This window comes from Pinus tabuliformis, chromosome 2_1, assembly GCF_031772625.1.
Source record: "Pinus tabuliformis cultivar Carrire ecotype Pingquan chromosome 2_1, CPIR1, whole genome shotgun sequence".
In the NCBI taxonomy this organism is placed as follows: domain Eukaryota; kingdom Viridiplantae; phylum Streptophyta; class Pinopsida; order Pinales; family Pinaceae; genus Pinus; species Pinus tabuliformis.
Genome location: NC_142299.1, coordinates 687,432,520 through 687,457,884, shown reverse-complemented (window position 1 = coordinate 687,457,884; position 25,365 = coordinate 687,432,520). Strand labels below are relative to the sequence as shown.

General features: G+C 38.4%; 1 protein-coding gene across 1 annotated transcript; it reads left to right on the top strand.

Moving 5' to 3' along the window:
* The first annotated feature begins 8,613 nt into the window (after positions 1-8,613).
* LOC149202462 (uncharacterized) lies at positions 8,614-10,038 on the top strand. Its single transcript, XM_089401595.1, has one exon. It carries the CDS (start codon positions 8,614-8,616, stop codon positions 10,036-10,038), a length of 1,425 nt encoding a protein of 474 aa, XP_089257721.1.
* Positions 10,039-25,365: the final 15,327 nt, after the last annotated feature.

Here is a 25,365-nt window from a genome sequence, read left to right as displayed (position 1 = left end):
CTGGACTCAAATCACAAAAAGTTTAGGTTGCGAAATAATGTGACATGGTTATGATGATATGAATGTCCCTTTCAGATGGCTGGCTACGACCAGACCTTGGTTTCATTATGATCCCCTTTGATGGATGGTTGTGCCCATACCTGGATCCATTTACATGATCATTCTTTGGATGGCTGCATCCATGCCACGATTCATGTATCATTTGACAAAGATCTCAATTTATATATATGTATCTATACTTTCTTGCAGGTTTTCCAACGACAGACCAGTTCCTCACATTGATTTATAAAGCATTTCATACCTCACTCCAGCTCGGCCTTCACGCTTTAGGGGGCCTCTGTTACACAGCATTTTGTCACTGTCATTGTACTCCCTGTTCCTTGATCCTAGAGCCCCTCTATAGTGAACCCTGCATGCTTTGCCTTCATGAAGAAACTCCCATTGTGTCCCTCTTCATGAGCAGATAAATTCCCTTTTGCACCATTTCCCCTGAAACTTCTATTTTGACCAGTTTACAAGACCGGCGCTAATGGCCTTTGTCTCCCTCGTGCCGATGTGAAGAGATTAGAACTATCCCCTGTACTGATGTGAAGAGATTAGAACTATCCCTCGCACCGACCAGAGCGACCGAGCTATGTTCTAGTCACGTTGGTCCTGTTATGGAAAGTTTTTTGAATTAGGAGCTGAAGCTTCCAACTCTAGAAGATTCATAACAAAAGTCTGGTAAATGGTTTGGTCGGATGGGGTCGAGGATGACAGTTTGGGCTCCTTTCCCCTATAATGATGGAACTACCTCAAGGGATAAGACCTTCTCCCATGAGAAGAGGATCCATCTCCCATCCATTTTTCTTATATAAACCTCCCTTCTTCCCAAGCACAAGCTAGTTAGAGTGTTAATGTTAGTGTGCTTATGCTATTTTGGTTTGGAGTAGACAACAAGCTATTATTAGTTGTAGCTATCTAGTTGTGTGAGGGAGAAGTTTGATTTGGTTTGGAGTGAAGTCTAAAGGGAAAAGCCTTAAAACTATTGTTGCTTGAGGCCATCATGGAATGCTAGTAGAAGTGTGTGGGAACCTAGTCTTGTCAGAGGAGGACTGCAACATCAAGACGAATGGTTGTAATCTCTCTTTGATATTAATATATGCAACTATTGATTGATTTCCTACATGTTTTGTAATTTTACATATTCATGGCTTAATATTTCTTGACTTGTTAAGTAGGTTGAATTTCAATTTGTCTAATATCATGTTTGTTGTCTGTTGTTGTTTACTTATTTCAGGTGCTTGAAGAAGGAAGCGAGAGATAGCTGGAGCAAGCAAGTGAGGACATCATCAAGCAGGATAAGCGGACCAAGAGGTAGGCACTATTGATTGATTTTAACATAAGGAAATCTTCCATAGAATGTATCTATTGTGGCTAGAACCATTATTGGGCTAGAGGAATTTGTTTGTGTCCGCCTTATAATTTTGCTTCACCACACCGTGAAGTGGGGGGAGGGGGGGTGTGAATTAGTTTAGTACATTCATGGACTTAAAATTTTAATATATTCTCAATGATCAACTGAATTATTAAATGAGAAACATACACCTTATGAACAACATATTTAATATATAACCAAAATTTAATTAGTAAACCACAATATGCCAAATTTCATGACAACATAAAATCAAGACACTGAACATCACAAGTGGACACCAGATATAAGTGGAAATCCATAAAGGGATAAAACCACGACTTTGTTATCATTGTGATGCAAAGGAAATGCCATACTTTATTACATCAATTTTTTGTAGGATACAACATACACGAGGATGCTACCTCGATTCTTTTGCAAGCTTCAACTTGCAAGGTAGCCCCAACTCCTACAAATTTTATGTAAGATACAATGTGCAGGAGGCTCCTACCTCAATAGGCTCCAACATATTCTTTATCGAGCTAAAAATTGAAAGAAGACTATAATTCCATGATATGTAAAAGAAATAATATGCTGGTTTACCTGGTCTTTAACTCTGCATACCTCTATATCTATCTTTTCTTCTTCTTTTCCTCAAATCAGCTTCACATCACCTCTATATATGTGTCAGGTAACTAAAGAACAACATCTAAATCAACTTTCATATTCTCTAACTCTCTAACATTACAACCTTCCAACCTTATAAACAACCTTTGACGGTTGTTTGTATTTCATACAAGAATATGAAGTGAAAAGGGTTTTCTCTTAGCATTCCACTCATTTGTTTCACACGTTTTGAGATTTTGAATATTAAATAAAAAATGTTTCACCAAATATTATCTTTAGCCACCTGTAATGATTAAACTAACAAGCATAACACTCATAGCCTTTGTAACATATATTAACAATACATCCACAACCATACCACATCACAACATCACAATCATAACAATGTTCCTCATATCTTTGCCTTGCATCACAAAAATCTTTGCAACATAACAATTTATACAACATTATGTCATCAGTAATCAACAAGCATATGTAACCAACAAGGATGTGTAACATGAGAACTCCGAGACAACCATGCCATCAATAACACCCTTTTCCATCTTACTTTTGTTCTCCTTTTCCATAACACTATATGCAACATCGTCAATATCCAATCAGCTCAATATTCAATAACAACATATGAAAGCAAGCTCTAATAAGATGTTCGCCTTCTGAAACTTCAAAGCATAATGATACCTGCATAAATACAAGCATGGCATGAACAATACTTGTTCAATTGTGCATAAATTAAATATGCTATCATACTTTGCTACTTATTTACCTTGCTGTCAACAAGCAACATATCTATGTCAACATCACATTCTCACAAACATATGGTGGCCACACTTCTTGTTGCTCATTTTCTATTCCTTTCCACTAATGACAACATTGACAACATATGTTTGATCATATCATGGAGGATATTTAGAGTTTAAAAAATTCATTCACTTCATTTTCATGTTTTCATGTATATAGGGAGAGGAACGAGGATGCTGATAGACTTTCTTAGGAAGGCCTTATTTTGATTAGGGGTTATGGCAGGTAACCAAGATGATGGGTTCTGACCAAAACCATATTTACCACAAGCCTTTTCTGGATGAGCCCCCTCATGTTGCTCCTGTTTGATTTATTTTCTTTATATCTCACTTGTTGATGTTGCATAACAGTTTTTGTATATATATATTTAGGTATTTTGTAGGATTGATTACACTTAGTTTTTGATCGTGATCAAATTCACAGTGCCTATATATCTTGCTCTATTGATATAAAAATGCAAACATATAAACAAGAAAATATATTTTTGTCAGTTTTTTGCCACTCAAAGGAAGTGGGAAAATCCTTGAAAAATGCAAATAACAAGTGTGTAAGTGCCTATATATGTTGATCTATTGATACAAAAATGCAAGCACATAAACAAGAAAATATACATAATAAGATTGTCTTTTGGATTAATCACATTCTTCAGATTTGGTCGACGTTTCAAACCTTTTCCTGAGGATAAACCAAATTTGTTGGTTCGAAACGTTGACCAAATCTCGAGAATGTGATTAATTCGAAAAACAATCTTATTATCAATATAGATCACAAAGTCTAAGTTCTAACAAGAAAATATATTTTGTGAGTTTTTTTGCCACTCAAGGATGTGTGTAAATGCTTGAAAAATGCACATAGCAACTGTGTATAATGATATTTTCCTTAGAAATATGAAAAAAAATGGTTGTCTCATAGGGAAAAACAATAAAAAATTAATTAATATTATTAAAATGAAACATATTTTGTGAAATAATAATAGAGTGAAATATATTATATTTTACATAGAGTTAAAAATGAAGAAGAGAAGTCAATGTTGTTTGAGTCCTGGACTTCGGAACATAATAAATGCATCCCATCATCTTTAGATAACACTCTCATATGTGCTCTGTGTCATCTTCCATATGGAAATGTGAAAGAATACAATATTGCAGTGATGTATTAGGAAGAGGAGTCAATGTTGTTTGAGTCATGTACTTGAGAACATAATAAATGCACCCCATCAACAATGGGATATGGTAGGTGGATATGTATCTTCAGTGTATGATTGAGCAGTTGATATATGATTTATGTAGTACTTATTTCTTGCATCAGATAGGAGATACATAGTCCCACTCATTTCATGCCTTTCTTATCAGTGGTCCTAAAACTCCTATATAGACAAATCAGGGACATGTCAGAAAATTGCACTGATCTTGTCTTCACAAATTAAATGGCTTTAACTTTTTTTCTATGTCCTTTGGTTTCAAACTAAATATGGCAGCTTCAGATAATGGAGATTTTTTTCTTAGTGCAAAATTTCTAAAATTTCAAATGTTGATTTACAAATAGATTCAACAATTTTGAAAATCCTTATTGCATTTAATTATATATTCTATGAATTTTAATACTTTTACAACTTAAATTAATTTTAATAAGATTCAATCAAAAACCACCACATTGGCTAAACAAACAAAATATTATATTGTTATCCCACTTGATATAACAATGAAGAAGAGGGTATACTCTATAGAAAACTCTATATACATTTTTCTTATGTGTATGGGTATCATGTTTATTTACATGATGTAAAATGATAATCAATAAACACTCAACACCCCATTGCAATTTCATGGATATTGTCCATTTGCTGAGTCAATGTTCACATCATATATAATAACTATTAATAATCATCTAGCTATAAACTCATTGATATTATATATCACTAGGATGATTTATTTTTCAACATTGATAATATTAATGAGTTTGTGATAAGTTGCATAATGTTTATCATGTATGATTGATATTAGTTGTAAACATCCACGAGGGATGATATAGTTATGTATATGAAATCTTTTGTTTGTGATCAATATAGGAATTTCAAAATCATACTATCCATCAAATTTGAGGTTTACAAAATTTTCTTATAAGTATTAATAATTTAAATGATAGTTAAATCACTCTGTGATATGCAATTTGCTCATTAAATTCTATCCTTGTTTACGATATAGTGTTTCAATAATTTCTCTCGTGTCTATGGCTATTGAATCTCTTGACCAATTTTTTATATATATAATAAACAAATACCAAGCTAATGAGGAAAAACCTATATAATTTAAAAGATGGTTAAATCATCTTGTGGTTGGGAATTTATCCATCAAATTCTATGCCTATTTATAATATCAATTTCGCCTATCAAATTCCATCCTCATTGATGAGTATCTTGAATGTCAAATCATCTGTAGTCGATGAATTGTAAATCTGAAATAATACATTTATTTGTGATGAATGGATTATAGATTTAAAAATGGTGTTGTCTACAGTGGCCACAATTTTGCTCAGACAACTAAATTTTCATTGGAATCAGGTGATTTATTTTCAAGAAATCCAATCTTGGGAATGTTGGAGTCATTTTTTTTCATGGTGGAAATAGATTCAACTCCATTAAAAACCATTGGGGCACCCAAAACCCTGGAGCTTAACAACTGTAACCCAGATTTCCAAAAAATTATGCGAGATTTTCTCAAAATCCTACTAGAATTTCCATAGTTTACCAGGCAAAATTGTGGCCTCATTAGGCTACATTATTAAAAATATTTGAATTGTATCACCTAACTAAATATATTCTAGTGTATACAATATTAATGAATCTACAAATGAGTATACAAAATTTGTACTCATCAATGATTGGATGGAACACCAACATCCATTCGTGGCGAAATACACTGCGAGAGATTACAAGGGAAGACAATCTCACTGAATCATTGTGATGGGTGACCTGTGATTCAATATAGTGGTTCTCTCATCGTTTCGATGCCAATAATCCTTGGATTATACTCATGTGGCATGCTAGTTATTTTTATAGAAAGGGAGTAGTCGCATCCTTAGAGCCCCAAAATTCTTGTGATAAATACAAAGATAGTTATTGTGTTGAAATGTTTACCATGCTAAACTCCACCCTACTATTCTAATTGTACCATGTCTCCAATCTAACTTCCCCCATTAGCTTCATTTAAGTTTTCAGGTGCAGGTGCCCAAATACATAAAACACACACTCGCATGCGAATTAGTCTTATTTTCACTTGTTTTACTTTAACTAACGATACTCATTTTACTTGCTGCCATACTTATTATACACTTTATAGGTCATGAATAGTCTCCAGGTGATTCATATTAGCTAGAAAAGAGGTACAAGTAGATGTTATGTAGTAGAGTTTCTCAGTAGGAGTAAAGATGGGAAAGATAGACGTATGGATTGCTAAACTTAATGATGTTGGGAATATTTTGAAATTTGATGGATATGACTGAAATGTAAAAAATAACTTCGTTTCATACCACAATCTAGATAAAAATGGCCTAAATCTTTATCCATGTGACTTATTCAATTTCTTGTTAACATGCTTATTAGTAGCCTGAACCTTTTTTCTTATTCAAACAATGCTTAGGAGCCATGTGATACATAGGAGCCTTGCAATTGTTATTCTTATTCAAAGACTATGAGCCTTGGGATTCTTATTCTTATTTGGAGACTATGAGTTTGTTATTGTGTTTTAATTTATTACAAATATAAGTTCAATATAGTAGTGTAACGAGACCTAAATTAATTTGTCAAAGGATAATAGCTTGTGTGGTAGCTAGTGGGTTTAATCCCCGCTCCACCATCATTCTATTCTCTAGAGATTAAATTTGATGCAAGGGAGCTCAAAAGTTTCTTATTCATGGAGAATCTCAAGAGATTGAAGAAGGCTACTATTTCCTGGGCAAAGGATAGGAAGTCCAAACAGAATGAAGAATTAAACAGAATCAGGGAGGAGCTGAAAATCCTGGAAAGCACTGAGGAGGATGGCTATATCTCGCAGGCATCCAAGGATAAAATTCTTCAATTGGAGAAGCTTCAGAACAAAATTCTTTTAGATAAGGAGGAAGAATGGAGGCTCAAGAGCAGGGCTATATGGCTGAAAGCAGGTGACGAGAATACTAGCTTTTTTCATAATTTTGCAAAAGGGAGAAAATCTGTTAACACCATCTGGAGCCTAAAAGATGAAGAAGGCAGAGAGGTAAATACTTTCTCAGGCCTTTCCGGTCTTGGACAGAGACACTTCCAAAGCCTTTTCTCAGATTCGGGAGAAGCCACAATAGCTGAGGTTATTAGAACTGCACAGTGTTTCCCAAGATTTGTCGAAGAGGATGAAGCAAAGGAATTATCAGCCCCGGTTACCAAGGATGAAGTTGAAGCAGCTATGGAACTCATGGGAAAAGATAAAAGCCCTGGGCCGGACGGGTGGACTATTGAACTCTTCCTCTTTTTCTTTGATCAAATAGGTTCTGAAATAACTGACGTAGTTGAAGAATCAAGACAGAAAGGAGAAGTTTACAGGCCCTTCTATTCAACATTCATAGCTCTCATTCCTAAAAAGGATGATCTGGAGACCTTTGATGATTTCAGGCCGATTTCTTTATGCAATTGCATATACAAAATTATTGCAAAGGTGATAGCTATAAGAATTTCTCCCATTCTGTCAAGGAATATCTCTATGGAACAATTTGGGTTTTTGGATGGAAGACAAATCCATGAGGCCATAGGAGTAGCTCAGGAAGTCCTTCACAGTGTCAGGCAGCAGAAAAAGAAATGGGTGGTCTTCAAAATTGATCTATCTAAAGCCTATGACCGAATAAACTGGATTTACCTTCGGATGCTGCTAACTCACTTGGGCTTCAACTATTCTTTCATCAGCTGGATAATGGGCTGTATCTCAAATGTCAGTTATGCGATACTTATTAATGGCGCTGCATCCCCTTTTTTCAAAAGCCAAAGAGGATTAAGGCAAGGATGCCCCTTATCACCTCTTATTTTTCTTCTAGTGGCAGAGGGTTTAAGCAGGTTGATACACAAAGCCAGAAGAGAGGAGAAGGTAAAAGGTATTGAGGTAGCAATTAATCTTTTCATTACCCACCTCCTTTTTGTCGATGATATATTTCTTTTCACTAGTGGATCTATCAATGAAATTAAGGAGCTTAAAAGCATAATTGATCTGTTTCTAAAAGCTACTGGCATGCAGATTAATCATAGGAAATCTCAGGTATCTATGGCTAATATTGAAAGAAGGGAAAGATCCTTGATGCAAAATCTTTTCCCCTTCCATCATCAACAGCTGGAATCCCCTTTTAAATATATGGGTTTCTGGTTAAAACCATCAGCATACAAGATAGAGGATTGGAACTGGCTCATTGCTAAGATTGAAGCAAGAATTTCTCACTGGAGTCATAAATGGTTGTCCAGAGCAGGCAGATTAACCCTTATTAAATCAGTTCTTCTAGCCATCCCTGTCTACTGGGCAGCCTTAACTTGGGTTCCAAAAGGTGTGATGGAAAAAAACAGGAGGATCTGTAGCAAATTTTTATGGGCAGGGGCTAAAGAAAGTTATGTTCTCCCATGGGTAGCTTGGGACAAGCTGGCAAGACCCAAAGACTGGGGAGGATGGGGAATAAAAAGGCTCCTTGAGTTTAGCCTTTCACTGGCAGCCAAATCAGGTTAGTGCCTTATTTCGATGGAGAATCTTTGGACCAGAGTGGTCAGAAGAAAATATATTGACCCTGTTCCAATGGAGGACTGGATCAGAAGCCAGGAAAAGAGGAAAAAAAATGTTTCAGTCGTATGGAAAGCAACGGTGGAAGCCTTCTCTGTGATTGAACAAGGGCTAGCTTGGAAGATAGGTGACGGAAGTCATTGCAGGATTGGAAGGGACCCCTGGGTAGGCTGTAATGAAGCTTATGCCCTATCCCCAGGCTTACTCAGGCACCTTGATCACAAGGGCATTTATACTTTAAACCAGGTGGAGAAAATTGGTCAATCTTCAATATGGGGACAGGCTTGGAAGAGTGCAGAAGACCTGGGATTAAATATCAGGTGGAAGAACGAATGGTGTACTTATATCCAAGAACTTCACCGTTCTAATGTCAGGCTCAAAAATGAATCAGATCTTTTGATATGGGCGCAAGGGGAAATAGGAGAATATGCCCCTAAGGATGGTTACAATTTCCTTATGCAAAAGAAAGGTTGGGGCAATCCAGATTGGTGGTCGAAACTTATATGGAAGCTTAAAGGACCTGCAAAAGCAAAGATTTTCCTCTGGTGCATGCTAAAAAGGAAAGTTCCAACCTGGGATACATTGCGAGCCAGATATCTAGTTGGACCAGGGAGATGCCCTCTGTGCAAATCAGAAGAGGAAACTATTAACCACCTTTTTATCTCATGCGCTGAATCAAAAAAGATTTGGGGGGAGCTATCTAGTCTGCTCAACATCAAGGCACAGTTGGGCGATGAACCTTTGGAAGCGGTCTGGAGTAGGTGGTGGCAAACCTACAAGGAAGGGAATATGAGAATTCTTCCTCTTATTTACTTCTGGGGGGTGTGGATTGCGAGAAATAAGAGCCTGTTTCAAGATAAAGATACCCCCGTCGCAATCACAGCTATTAACTGTGCAACTATCTACTCTGCCATTCCTGTTCCTGATCTCAAATCTACTCAAAAATTATCAAAGCCTGTTAATATCCAAGAGGGTATTCCCTGGGCCTTTTTTGATGGGGCCTCCCAGAACAACAAGGCAGGGGCTGGACTGTGTATTCATTTTAATCAAGATCATTCTCTTAAAGCCTCTGTAGGCCTCGGATCAGGCTCAAATAACTTTGCTGAGATATCTGCATTACGCCTTCTTCTATGTTGGCTTCTTCATCGAAATATTCACTCAATCCAAATTTTTGGTGACTCTTTGAACGTAATCAACTGGGTGAACGGAAATGCTGCATGTCAAAATCAAATCTTGAAGATTATTCTTGAGGAAATACAGCGCTTAAAGCCATCTTTTAATGTCTTCATCCTCTGCCATGTATTCAGGGACAGAAACGAGGATGCCGACAGGTTCTCAAAGGCTGGTGTTCAACAAGTTTTGGGAAGCTGGTCAATAACAGAATACAGGCAGGGGAAGTCCATCGTTTCAACAGATCCTCCTTTTGAACAGCCTCAGTGATAGTGACACTCTGTCTCAATTCGCCTTTATGGTTTTGGATAGTTTCGTCATATATGTCTTTGTTTCTCTGCTTCATGTTTTATTATGTGGCCAGTTTTTACATAACAGAACTCAATTATATATACCTCATCTTTCTGATCATATCATCACGCTTGAAGTACTAAAAACAGTTTTGTAAGGTTTTGTTTTTCCTTCTCTGAAGGAGACCTCGAACTGCAAAAGGTTTCTATAAGTCTAGTGTTCAAAGCCTCGCTCAAGGAGGAAGAGCAAACAGTTAGATATATGACCATAACTCCGGAATGTCAGTTATCTGAACTTTCTTCAAACAGTCAAAAGGACTGTGATTTTCGTGTTTCCTTCAGCGGAACTTTCTTGCAACAGGTCTGCAAGTGGCACACTGTATGTATCTTTTTATTTTGCTTAATAAAAAGTGGTTTTTTTCTTCGGAAAAAAAAGAGGTAAATAGTAGTAGCGATTGTGATTTGATATTATGTCTTGCTCGTATAGAGGAAACCATTGTGATTTGATCTTATGTCATAATAGTATGATCTTAGGTCTTGCCCGTATAGTGGCAGCCATTGTGGTTTGATCTTAGGTCTTTCCCATAATAGCATGATCCTAGATCTTGTAAATAATATTCCTCCAAATTTATTGATAGTCCTATATTAATCTTTAGTGAATCCAATACATTTAGTCTCAATGAAATGTTATGTTTTTCAAGTAACAACTTAGGTTTTCAAACAATAGTAAGCTTGCTTTCACAAGAGTTATTGGCCATAATTATGAAAGAGAACTAACTTTTATGAACCAAAGAGATAGTGATATAAAATAAATATTCATGAATCTAAACTGGCTCCATCAAAAATCTACTTAAGTGTTCCTTTTAACAATCTTGAGAATTCCAACATCTGAACCCCCTTACTAGTCTCCCATATGCCTCTTGAGATGAAAAAACTTATATTTTACATAGGGAAAAAGAAGATTAGAATTGGACTAGGCCTCATGTATGTGTGGGATAATGATGAGAGACTTGTGGACATGCTTTCCATTATGGATGAGGACGAGTACCTTCTTTTGAACTAGATTCATTTATATTAAAAAGATCAACCGCCCAACACCCCTTAAGAATTATTGAAAATAATTTCACCAAATTATCTTTGGATGGAGTCCATGTTAACTAAAGGCTTCTCTTAGATTTAAATGAATTATTAAAACATATATAACCATAAGAAATACAATAATTCATGTTATATATAGTACCAACTTAACATACTAGGTTTTGACTTTCCTCAATTTTGTGTTTAATATATTTAGGAGTTTGTGAAATTAGGGTATTTTTTCCACAAAATAAGAATTTGAAATTACAAAAAGAAAAAAGGAAAAATACATGAAATTGCTAGTGACAAGAAAAAGAGAAAGTTTTCATATAAAATAATTTTGGTAAAGAATTATTTGCTTTTATGGCATATTTATGGTAAATGCCTAACTTTATAACTACATTTATAAGAAGGAAATTTCTTTGTAGAACTCCAAGAATTATATCATAGTAGTGGAGAGAATCTCAATGATTGTATTTATCAAACTTAAACATTAGAAAATCTTTGTGTTCAAAGAATTTTTATTCCAAATTATGAACTTGTTAGTCTTGAATACTATTATGTTCGTAATGTTTTGTTAGACTTTTATTCATTTACTTGTGATTTGTTTTATTAGTGATTTCATTATGATAATTACACTCCTTCTAAGTCCCTATTTTGACTATTAAGATGTAAATAAATGGATTCTATGTAACAGAAAAGGAAACGAGGGTTGGGTCGTGACTTGTCTATGTATTGGAGAATGATGATAGACTCATAGGAATTTTTGAGTCGAGTCCAAAATTTCTTACAATTTGCCTTATCATTTCATGAAGTATTGAGTTATATGTAATAAAGCAACAAAGTGCATATAATTCAATGGTACACATAATAACAATTTAGCCTGCTAGCTTTTGATTCCCTTAGTTTTATGTTTAGGATATTTATCTTGAGTTTGTGAAGATATGGTGCTGATTTTAGGAAAATAAGGTTTTGGAAAATTTATAAAGGAAAAAGAAAAATACATGTAAGAAATTTTTAATGAAGTGAAAGAGAAAGTGTGATGCAAAATGGATCATTGCCTTGTCCAACATAAATACATACATACTAATTGTAGTGAATCATATCCTAACATTCATATCATTGTGATCCCCGATGGACATATTTATAATCAAAGTCATAAAGAAACAAATGGACATTGATTCTTCAAACATAATAATACATAATCTACGAACTAAACCAAGTATATATTATTTGTTGCTTGCACATAAGTAAAATAATTAAAAATCAATGAATAATTGTAGCCTCAACCCCTCCCTCCAATTATCATTTTATGCTATCATAGGGAGGGAATGACAATATCTCTTCTTCTATGTTTTGAGCATTATTCTATATACGATGGTAGAAGCCACAATCAACAACATCATAAAAATTAGCACGTAAACTCATAATCAATGGTTTTATTGCATGGTTGTAAGTTACATATACGTGGGGTTGCTTATTGTTAGTATGAAATTTCTTGGAAGGTGTACCAAAACTATCTCACTTAAGTCACTGGTGACACATGATCCTAACAACAATTTGTGGCTGCTTAAGCTTCAGGTATGCAATAATAAAATTAGCAAAACCTACAACAAAACAACATATGTGATATGAAACAACAAACAGCAATACATATCCAATGTAATAGCCCGAATGGAAAGAATTTTAAAATTAATAGTAAATCTTTTATTGATAACACATGGTGAAGAAGATCTACAAAAGGGTCTGTAAATCCCCCTCGGTGGGATGGGTCATTTGATGTCCTTGATGCTTCAACAATCAATTCTCTCTCTCAGTGTGTGAAAAACCCAAAACAATGTGGAGAACTCAGGTCGGAGCTTAGATGAAAAGAGACTATAATGTTGACGATGATAATGATCATGGTGAAAAATGAATGGAAAACCTTCCTATTTATAACAAAGTATTGAGGTAATCTTGAAAATGGAGAATAATAAAATAATTTTGACCGAATCAAAATCTAATCGTCAGGAATACTTTATTATATTTTCTATAGAGGGAAAAGATATTCAAAATGGTCAAATATATCTATTTATAAATAATTAACAAATAAAATGATTTATTAATTATTTTTCGAGGATTGATAATGGTGTGAAATTGAAATAATTATAAAATAATGATTTAAAAATTATTTCAATAATGGAATTAAGGAATAATAAATAAACACTGATTTATTTAATTATTCCTAGGTGATTTAGTCAAATGTGACAAGGAATAATGATCAAAGAATGATTTAATAATTATTCTTAAAGAAAATTAAATAAATAATGATTTATTCAATTATTCTCATGGGTTTTTTTAAATTTCAATCAAAAAATATTTTAATAAAAATGGTTGACTAAATTATTTCCCATGGTGAAAGTGATTTTACTATTGTAAAATTAATCTTGCATGGTGTATTTCGATCCACCTAGTTAGAAATGGCTAGGTGATCATTTTTTGGTGATAAAAAATTTCCCCCCAATGTATGAGTGTTAGGAGAAGTCGTATGCCTGAAACACATTGTAGGTTACACTTCCATGAGACACCAAGGGGGAGTCAGAGAGAGAGAGAGAGGGAGCGAGAGGGAGAGAGAGAGAGAGAGAGAGAGAGAGAGAGAGAGAGAGAGAGAGCTGAAGCAATGTAAGGATAGACAAAAATGGAGGGGGCGAGACTTACTAAATTGATAGAAGTCTCCTTTTATGTTGGAGTACATGATCTCAAATGAGGCGGGGGAGGCATACCAATACCTGCTGAGATAACTGCGTACAAATAATAATGGTGAGCCCAACAATGTGGGATTGAGCTACAAAGTACATGATACATGATATGCTGATATCAATGGGCCAAAAAATAATACAATGAATCCCATATAAATAATGCACCTGGAATGACATAGGCTAGGACTGAATACAATAATATATGAGTACATTAGACATAATGCCCCTCAAGCTGACATGGTGAGGGGGGGTCACAACCAAAGAAGCCTTGCTGAACAAGAAAGGGATTTCAAGATATGAATGGATCATCTGACGCATACATGCATGTTGTGGGTGCTAGAAGTGACTGAAACCAAACCCATCATATCCGCAAAACTACATTTGAGGTTGGATCAACATCTATGTACATTCGGGCATGGGGGCCACCCCCTCATGAGGTTTGGAACATATCACACACACCCATAAATCACTGGAGAATCGTTTGGATCACCAAACCATCAAGTGTACGATTCTCAATCGCACGATAAGTAGCTGGTGTCGAGCACATCAGAAACAACGAAGTCAAAGGGAAATGATGATTCCATTTTCTTGATCCAAGGCACCAAACCAAGGTAAAATCTGGAGCCAAGGTACACTGCCCTCTAGACCACACTTCTAGAATAAATGTGTTGAAGTTGACAGAAGATGGCTGCTAAAGTTATGGCAATGAGGAATCCTTAATAAAGGCACGAGGTATCATAGTAGAGTGACTGATGGATTGACACCAGGGATGATGACGAAAGGGAAAAATATGAGTGGCAGACTGACGACTTCCCTTGTCATAGCATGATATGTATGGTTCACTTGGCAGTGAATGACTCGATTCCATAGGGGATGGTTAATTACTCAAATGAGGGATTTTCAAAGACAAAGTAGTATAGCTGGAGACCAAAGATGAATACAATGGGATTTATGTGACAAAAATATGTATGGAATACTGTAGATGGACTCAAGGGGACTCGAAACAGACTCCATAGATTCAAGGGTGATGCATCTCAGATGCTTTAAAAAAGGGTGACTTGATGATGCTGCCACATGTGGGAGGCCCAAAGGGAACCATGAAAACATGAGTAAATAATGATTACTCATGATGAAAATTGACACACGAGTCAACAAGTGCCAAGGAAACGTGGTACCAAAGTACAATCGACTTATATGAAGAAATTTGGTTTTAATAGGTGGCAGAGTGAGAACTCATGGAAAAGATGGCTTCCTGGTGAAGTGTCAAATTACCAAAAACAAAGGGACACCCATTATAGAACTCGGTGACAACTTTCCAATGGTGTTGATGGTTTGTCAAACAGAGTTGCAGTTTGGTTGCAATTGGCAACGAAAAACTAGGGTTTTTCTTATAAAAGGGATTTTGGCCCCCAAATCAAATCCATTTTCATAGTGAATTGTTGGAGAATTTGGAGAGGAGGAGAAGGGCCTAAATATTGTGGATATTTTAGCGGAGAAACCGACTGTTAGAATTAGGATCTACAAGTTGGAGGTAGGTGGCCTGACCTTACTCATCATTTTTGGTGGATTAGATGCTCAGATTAGAGCTTTAGTTCTCTAGGGTAAACCCATGCTCTTATTCATGGTTAGAGTGAACTTATTGGGCCTTGATCTACATTTTGAAACATAGAAATTGGTGTAAGAAGTGCATCAAACACATTTTTGAAGGAAAAAATTGTGTTTAAGACTGATAAGAAGAGTAGGATGGGGGTCTATGTTGAGCTAAAGTTTTGTACCCATGATGTGTGCCTTTGACTTTGAACTGACAAAACATAATGGAATGTTGGACGTATGGCAGAGCTGAAGGTATCATGGTGAGAAAGAGATTTGGAGACCCTTCGTGTTGAGTTTGAGGGGAATCAAGTGGTGAGAGGGATTTTGGCATGGTATGGCGTGCTAAAATTATTGGATACTTTGATGAGGGCTGGTCAACCCTTATTGTCAAGGATTGTGAGCTACTGAGACCCGGATCAATAGGCCTTTGTAGTATAGGGGTACATGATGGAGATCATGATCCAGGACATATATTTTCTGACATGTTTTCCTTGTTCGAGGGTAGTGGGGGAGATACATCTAGTGCTTCCTTGTGGGAGGCATATAGGTGAGTTTGTTAATCATCAATGTGTATTGAGGGTTCATGCAAAGAGCATGACCATTCAGATCAGTGACTTAGAGAGGCTTGAGACATGAGCTACAGTCGCAATAGTGTTGCAGATCTTGGGTAGTCATGCCTTCCATCACATCACTGGAGAGTAGATGATGCTGGTGGAGAGTGTGTTGGCACGGACCTACTATGGGTGGGCCTAGATGATGTTGTCATCATTGAAACAAAAGTTGACACTATGAAGGTGGAGGACCAATGATAATTGTTCTTTTGGGATATTATTATGCTCATTATTCTTTGAGAAGATCCTAACTATCCGTCCTGATGTATAGATATGTGATGGGCTCCCACATGAGCCTAAGATGTGCCACTAGGGGAAACTACTATGATGAGGTGGAGGAGGGGGATTTAGGCGAGTGTTCCGACCTGAGTTTTTTGCTCATTGGGACCAGATGCCACTATACATAGATGATTATCCATATAGGGGAATGAATGTTGTAGGGAAAAGTATCCAATTCGGATGACCCTATCCCACTCTAAGGGTGATAGTACCTCAGCAACAACTGTAAAGAAAACTACTTAAGGTTTACTTCTTTATGAAAGCAAAAGAGAGTGGAGAAATGCACTAACCGTAGCCTTGCGCTTAATGTCGAATCCAAACTCTTCTCTTCGCTGCTTGCTCCCAGCTCCTTGCTCTTTTGCCGGCCCAGCTACAATGAGATCCTGCAAAATAACAAGGAAGGAAACTACAAGAAGCATGCAATCGTAACTGATTCACGGATTAGCATAAATCAAATATACAATTATCACAATACATCAGTGAAACAAGTGCATATAGAAGAACCTCAATAGCTTTTATTAATGAAGAAGTAAAGTTCTGAGAAGGTTACAACCATTGAAGGCCCCAATCCAGCAACACCTCCCAGCAGAAAGAATTTCTCCTCTTCACCTCCCTTAAGCAATCACCCAATAGTTCTATTGTGAAACCAACAACATATCATTACTTTGCACAAAATTCCAGCCTCCTGAGCTCATAGGAGAGAGCTCAATATATAGATGAATTAAGAAAGGATGAGTCAGCTTGCAACTGATGTGTAGCTGCCTTGTGTCCTCTCTCTCTTCAGTTGATCTTCAGTTCTTGAGTCCACTTGGAGAACCTTGCTTCCACTTGGAGAAACAGAGCCTCTGACTCATCACAAGGCGAAATCCCTGATCCAAGTGTCATTTTTGGAGCAATGACTCAGTGTGCCACTTGTCCCATCTCGCTCAGCGCAGGTGGCCTTTGTTCTACCTGCTTTGCAATGCAGGTACACCATGGAGGAGTTGAGTTTCAGCGCAGAAGCCTAGTGGAGCACCTGCTTTGATTTCAGGATTGCTTGTTTTTGAGTGTTTTCAGGTGGAGAACTGATCTGAGAGCTGTTGGTTTGCTGACCTTGTTCCTCTAGGGGTAGGAACATCATGTTTAGGGACTTTGGATCCCTTGGATTATTGACAATTCATGCCTGATGCTGCAAGGCACAAAATTGTCTATAACAGATGCCCCCTAAAGTATGAGGTCGTTTATCGGGTGAAATGATTTATTAGGAGGATCCGAAGTTCATTCAATCTGCTGAGAAGTGTCCTGTAATAAGATACAATACAATACATTATTTTTCATACTTTTTCATGATCTAGCTGAGGCGGGCATTCCCATGCTCAGCTTTATAAATTCATTTTGGTACATAGCACAAACGATCGTTTGATGATAGACTGATAATTCTCTGCTGAAATTATCATCCTTTGAGAAGGATGATCATCTGCTGCAAGGATGTACATATCAAATGTCTTTATATCCTGAATATATATCGCAGCCCGGATGGATGAAACTAGATCCGGGGTCTTCAATCTCTTTCGCTCTTCACTCGATGTACAAGTCGATCCATTGGAGAATTTCTTGAAGTCAAACATGGAAAGACATCGCTTGATTACCGGTCAATGATGTAAACCGTTAAAAAGCGCGAGAGGAATCACCGATAAGGATGATGACCCTCAAGGTACAACAGTACAATTCACATGGTGGGAATAAAGGACTTGGCGTCGACCACCATGCAAAATCTTCTGGTCGAAGGTCATTGATGTATACCTGTCGCCGGAAGTGAGAAACTTGCCATTGAGGCATGCAAGCTTCAAAGTACTGAAGGGGTTGTTCCTAGATCAACTCCTTGGATAATGAGCTGATGTCGACAAGGAGCGATCCGTCAAAGGAGGGCCTTAATGAATCCCACATCAGTGACACGGAACGGAGCTAGTGATTGTGATGAGGTGAAAACAAACTGTGATGTATGATTCAGGGTGGCGGTCATGAAATGGATGAAGGATAATGTATGGTAGTGGATGGGACACAGTTGACTCTTTGCAGAACAACATCTCTTGAACATATAACGACACTGATGTGATGGGTCGGTAGCATTACCCCAAATGTGGATGGTGTGGCGAGGACCATGGTGATGAGACCGGTGAATGAAACAACCCAACCCGATGTGATACGGAGGACAAAGTGTCATGTTCAAGAGCGACTTGCTACCATTAAAGCTGTGAGGTTCTCCCAATTTTTCCCCAGTCATTGCTGACCAGTACCTCTTTATTTTTTATCAAGCTTGAGGAGGATAACATATGCTTGTTCTATAACCTGCCCTTCGGGCAAGCCCATCGCTATGTTTTAACGAGCCTAGCGATAGGGAAACTCGTTCTCGTCTAAAGACAAGTTTGTCGCTATTTAATGAATTTAACGAGTCTAACGACAAGGATAACTCGGTCCTTTTCATTTTTAGAGAGTCTGAAAAGGTACATAAAGTTAACTCCAAAATTCCTTTTTCGTCATCTAATCCCTTAAGTCCGAAAAAGTATAAAACAATACAGAAGGGATGAATTTTCGATTGCTTTAACGAGCCGAACTAAACAAGCGCTCGATATTTTTGTGCAATAATCCCTCAGGTCCAAAAAGATTAAAATCTAGAGGAGGGATAGCTCTTCCGGTCCTTTTAACGAGCTGGAAGGCCAAAACTCGGCAAACTTTTCATATTTTACGAGTCAGTGAAAAGAGCTCAAAGAAGACTCGTCTTTTGAGGAACAAGTGATAAACAGGGATAGCAGCAGATTCCAGGTACAGGTTGGAATTTTCCAATCACGGCAGTGTCACAAGGATGGCTAAGTGAAATCACTCTTCGCAGCTGTTCCTCAAAATGGGTAAACAAACATATGGAGATGAACGATTGGCCAGATGAACGGATGGAGGTGAGACTGCAAGAACACGACCAAGGGCTTTAATATGGCTGTCAAAGGTTACATTTACCAAGGTTATTTACCGGTTCATTTTTTCTGAGTGAGCTTGAACTCTAGGGGAAGATTGCTCACAACTTATGTTTATTTTTTTAACGAGCATGAACATTGCCAAAACTGCTCGATTCTTGCGTTTATTTTTTAACGAGCATGAACATTGCTAAAACTGCTCGATGATGCCCCCAGCATAATAATGCAGACGAGGCATATGCCCCCTAAACCTTAAGGGGCAGTTCATATTTTAACGAGCTTGAATGTGTCCAAACCTTGCTCAATTATACCAGTCTTAATACAAGGAACGCCTCAGGTGAGGTATTCTTATTTAAGGAGCTATACCTCACTAGCTACTCCAATTTGGCAAGTTTTAACTTTTGCCCCACATCCTTTCTTTATGCAAGCTGGAAACGGCTAATCCTACGAGTTTAACAGGTTAGACCTACAGGTTTAAAGGGAGGACCTAAAAATTTAAAAAATAAATAGTCGTCCCGTGCTTGCACTCCAAAAGGTTCGCATGCCCCCAGGTATAAAGTATAATTTCAAGGCTACCCCTCCTCTGTCCCACCTCTGTTTTTCTACTTGTCGTCTTGCTATATTTTTAACGATACTTGTCTTCTCGTTATTTTTCGGTGCTGACGGTACTTGTCTTCCCATCAGTTCACTTTTTGATTTTTGCAAGATCGCAACAGATAAAACATTGGCATTACGGAGGGAGGTTTGCCTCTTACTTATTATCCGAAAAATGGCTTTGTTCGCTGCCGCAAACTAAACTCTCTTTTTGGCGATGTCTATCATTAGGTTGCTAAGGATGGTGACTACTTGTTGCAGCAATTTCATCTCTTTCTTTGGAGACTGCCCCTACTTATCCTTCAAAACATATGTTTTAATGGGTGAGGCTTGACTTCAAAGATGGTGGCTACTTGCCGCCACAAATGGATCTCCTCCCTTAAGAGAGCCTACTTTTTTAGACACAGGGAGCCGATTATTTCGCTCACATAACTTTGACAAAAGAATTTTATCCTAGAACAACCCTCTCTTCCCTTCTTCGGACGGGGTACGGACTAGTCCTATTCTTCTGCGGAAATTAACTTTATACCCAAGGTTTTCTCTGCCCAAGGCAGGCCAGGGTGCATGCCCCCTGGGTCCCAGTTCTTTCTTTCCGAATCACTCGCATTCATCGGGAAGTAGAACTGGGGGTGGAGGCATTCCTTGAGTGAATAAACCGTTAAGGGATGGTATTTGACTATTTGCAATGCGTGATCCTGGAAATGAAAGTTGGTCTACGAGCTTGACCATTCTTCCTTCGTGCGGAAAACACATAACTCTAAAGAGTGAGGACACTATCGCCTCCATGCAATATATATAGCCTCGTCCAAGGAGTAAGTTATAAACCAAGGGTCCCTGGACGACCATGATGTTCATATGAACTGTCTTCCCTTTCAATGTAACTGGAACATTGGGGAGAATCCCTAACGGGCGACTGGTTCCTTTATCAAAACCTGATATATTTCTCATCTCAGGTAAAAGCGCCGGGCAACCCAGTGCTTTCCAAGCAATAGAGGAAAGGATACTCACAGATGCCCCTTCATCAACGATGGTTCCAGCCATCACCATTCTGTAGATTTGGACGATGATTCTGAATGGGATACTGGCTGGTAACCGGGGTCTGCCTAGTTGATTCCAATCAAAGGACACAACCAGGTTGCTTGGTGGTGGGACCGAATACACGGCCAGATACGACCCTGACAATGTTCCTTCCTGCGATAAAGGAATGGGCGCATTGCCCTGATGCTCATCAGAGTCTGTGTTGATGAAAAGAATATGGACGGTGTCATCCTTATTCTCTTCAGTGAGGGTGTCATTTGAAGAGGAATCTTCAATGACGGAGTCATTTGAGGATGAAACCTCTGAAGGAAGAACCGGGTCAACTGCCGTTTCGACCTTTAGACTTTCGTCTGGTCTGGATTCAGTAGGTTCATTCTCAATGACCGACACTTCAGCTGACCATTTGAGCGGGCCGGCTGGATTTTCAACTATCGAGGGATTAGGCGCGAGTTTTTGGTATCCAGGAGGAAGTTGTAACGGTGAAACCGGGCGATCTTCCAAAACTCTCTTTGCCTCATCTAAGAACGGACAACGGTGGATGGCGTGATCACCTTCACACAGCATACAGGGTGATCTTGGTCTCCCTTTTCGTCCTTCACTCTCGCTAGTTGACGGAATGCAATCAACATGTCTATCAGAGGTTGATGCTACCGGATTGTGCAACCTGGGGGACCAGTCCCTTGGTATCCAGGGAATACAAGGACAATCACGATGGAAGTGGGTCCCTTTGCAAATGACACATGGCGATTTAGGCCCGGTCGGTGCAGTGTGTGGATTTTTGTCAGATGTCTTTTGCTTGCCCCCAGTCGCCTTCGCCATAGGCCCCTTCTGCTTCTTTTCTCTCTTCTTCTTTTCCTTCTTCTCCATGGGAGGCTGACTTTTGCCGGCTCTACCTTGTGAAGATGAAGGATCAGAGGAAGAATTGTAAGAAGTGGAAGGCTGGTGGGTAGTTCTAGACTGGTCTGACTGTTGATTCGACTGCTCAGGATTAGTGGCGATCTGAACTACATTAGTTGAAAAGAGCCATACAGGTAGGCCAATTGTCAATCCTGGAAGTGACAATGTGGCCATATGAGGCGCACCAACATCTCCCCAAGAGGAGAAGGGATTGGGACTTCCACCAAGGTGACTTCCTTGGTTGGTGGGCTCCATACTTTTCAACTGAAAGATCAACGTGGGAATAACAGGTGATTATGTTCCGATTAAAATAAATTTTATTAACGACGCTTTAGACACAACTTTGCTTTTTCATGTTTTAAGAGTCGAGAAAAAGCTAAAGATGACTCTAGTCTCCTTCGATGTTTTAACGAGCCCGAAGTGACAAATGCTCGGATGGAATTTTTCAGTTATAGAGTTTGAAAAAGGCCAAAAGAAACTTCTCTGGAGTTCTAGGCAAAGGGTGTGCCAAACTTTTCGCGAAACCACAGAATACGTTTTACGGTACGGGTGGTCGATCTTCGTGAATGTTGTGTTCACTGCATCGCGATCAGTAGGGCGACCGACACAGCTTCCTATGGATAAAGGCTTTGTTCCTATAGGGGTCTCCCAATATATACTCGACGGTACGTGGGAGCACAAGTCCGTATTAGTGCCACCGACTCTCAGGAGGAATCACCCACCTTCGTAGAGATCGACAGTCACTATGTTTAACGACGCCGGAACACGTCTCTACCTAGACCTCTATGTGTTTGCGTTATGTTACAAAGCGTTGTTATGTAAATTGAATTTATTTTAATGTTGATCTTGTTTAGCAGTTTGCCTTTAAGGATCACCACGAGATGTATGTAACAAATTCCTAAATGCAGTCTAAGATGAGAAGCAAACTTTTCAATCTTTCAACTTTGAAAATCTTAACTACTGAGGGAAAAGAAAGGCAAATCTTTTCACACAGATCATAGAGCACACACTAATGCAAAATTTCCTAAATCGGCATGCAAACAGTCAAATGCAAAATGCACAATGCATGTATTTTCTTTTCCCTTTCTTAATGTTGATGGGTTACAAAAAGAAAGTTGTTATATAACTTTTATTTCGATTTAAAGCGAAAACAAACAAGTTTGTCCAAAATCAAAAGACACCTTAAGATTTACTTGTTTAATCACTGGAAATACATGAAATCAAACCATACTGACGAAAGTAAAAAGACTAATCAGCTATGGACAACAAACAAGCTAACTCTTTAGACCAGCAAAATGCCTAACACAGGTTCAGATCTAAGAGGCCAAAGCAAGACTTAGTTCACTTTCGTTATGGGAAATTGTAAATGACGTAAGAAATACAAAAGAACAAGTACAATTTCGTTATATAACAGAGGCGGAATGATGGCAAGTAAGGTTGGTTTCAGAACAGGTGCAAGACTGGTAACTGGCTGCAAAATCTATAGTGAAAACAGGCAAGAAAAAGGGAGGAAACCCCAACTGCACTAGGCAAAATTGGGCCAACGCAGGTGCTGCACAACCAGTCTGGCTCTCAGCGCAGGTAGCCCCTTCGGGACCTGCGTTGCAAAGCAGGTAGCCTGTGTACTACCTGCTTTGGAAAACGAAAGTTGCGTTTTCACAGTTTCCGGGTCACAATTTTCTCAAAAATGCACAGTTTTTGCTCAAATCAGAAGCAATCAGTCAAGCACACTCAAAGGGATGACAAGGAAGGTGAAAAGCTATCACTAAGAGCTTACAAGGATCCTTGTAGATCAGCTCTTCAAATCATGAACATGCTCAGAAATGAGCTAGAGTAGCTGCCCTCTACTTCGCTTTTGATATAGTCAAAAGCTTTTCGATTTGGTACTCTTTTGTTCAGGAAATGAATAGCAAAATACTACAAACAATCAAACAGATACGATCCCCAGTGGAGTCGCCAGTTTGTTGTAGGGAAAAGTATCCGATTCGGATGACCCTATCCCACTCTAAGGGTGATAGTACCTCAGCAACAACTGTAAAGAAAACTACTTAAGGTTTACTTCTTTATGAAAGCAAAAGAGAGTGGAGAAATGCACTAACCGTAGCCTTGCGCTTAATGTCGAATCCAAACTCTTCTCTTCGCTGCTTGCTCCCAGCTCCTTGCTCTTTTTCCGGCCCAGCTACAATGAGATCCTCCAAAATAACAAGGAAGGAAACTACAAGAAGCATGCAATCGTAACTGATTCACGGATTAGCATAAATCAAATATACAATTATCACAATACATCAGTGAAACAAGTGCATATAGAAGAACCTCAATAGCTTTTATTAATGAAGAAGTAAAGTTCTGAGAAGGTTACAACCATTGAAGGCCCCAATCCAGTAACACCTCCCAGCAGAAAGAATTTCTCCTTTTCACCTCCCTCAAGCAATCACCCAATAGTTCTATTGTGAAACCAACAGCATATCATTACTTTGCACAAAATTCCAGCCTCCTGAGCTCATAGGAGAGAGCTCAATATATAGATGAATTGAGAAAGGATGAGTCAGCTTGCAACTGATGTGTAGTTGCCTTGTGTCCTCTCTCTCTTCAGTTGATCTTCAGTTCTTGAGTCCACTTGGAGAACCTTGCTTCCACTTGGAGAAACAGAGCCTCTGACTCATCACAAGGCGAAATCCCTAATCCAAGTGTCATTTTTGGAGCAATGACTCAGTGTGCCACTTGTCCCATCTCGCTCAGCGCAGGTGGCCTTTGTTCTACCTGCTTTGCAATGCAGGTACACCATGGAGGAGTTGAGTTTCAGCGCAGAAGCCTAGTGGAGCACCTGCTTTGATTTCAGGATTGCTTGTTTTTGAGTGTTTTCAGGTGGAGAACTGATCTGAGAGTTGTTGGTTTGCTGACCTTGTTCCTCTAGGGGTAGGAACATCATGTTTAGGGACTTTTGATCCCTTGGATTATTGACAATTCATGCCTGATGCTGCAAGGCACAAAATTGTCTATAACAATGAACTATCAAGGGGATCTTGACTTACCACATCCACCAGGACAAGCATGGGGTCCAGATGGTAATTGAAAGTTGCTATATATTTGATGCATTTATAGTTTAAGTAATATGTGTATGTGGTACTAATTTCTATACTTTGTGGTATGTAGATATAGCACCGGTGAGGCCAACAAGTTACATGGGACAATCTGCAGCTCTTAGGGTTGTGGATCAGGGTGGGTCCACATCACAACAAAGGTAATGTAGTGAAGCTCTACTAAAGGATCTCCAAAGTAGATTTGACGTGCTACTAGCCAGGGTGACAAACCATGAGTGGCATGAGTTAGAAGATCAATATACAAATGAGTGCATTGGTCTTCCCTCAGAGTGGCGAGGAATCACGCGACACATTTCTATGGCTAGTGAGGCAGTACGAGACCTACGGGCTGGTGGGATAGAGCCATTGGCTTGGGAGCCTTCAGATGATAGTGATTAGGTATAGGGACATGTGGGTCCCCATTTTTGTTTTGTGATAACATGCAAATGAGC

Excerpts from the sequence above, each read along its gene's own strand:
- LOC149202462 (XM_089401595.1), top strand. The coding sequence starts at position 8,614 with ATGGAGGACTGGATCAGAAGCCAGGAAAAGAGGAAAAAAAATGTTTCA.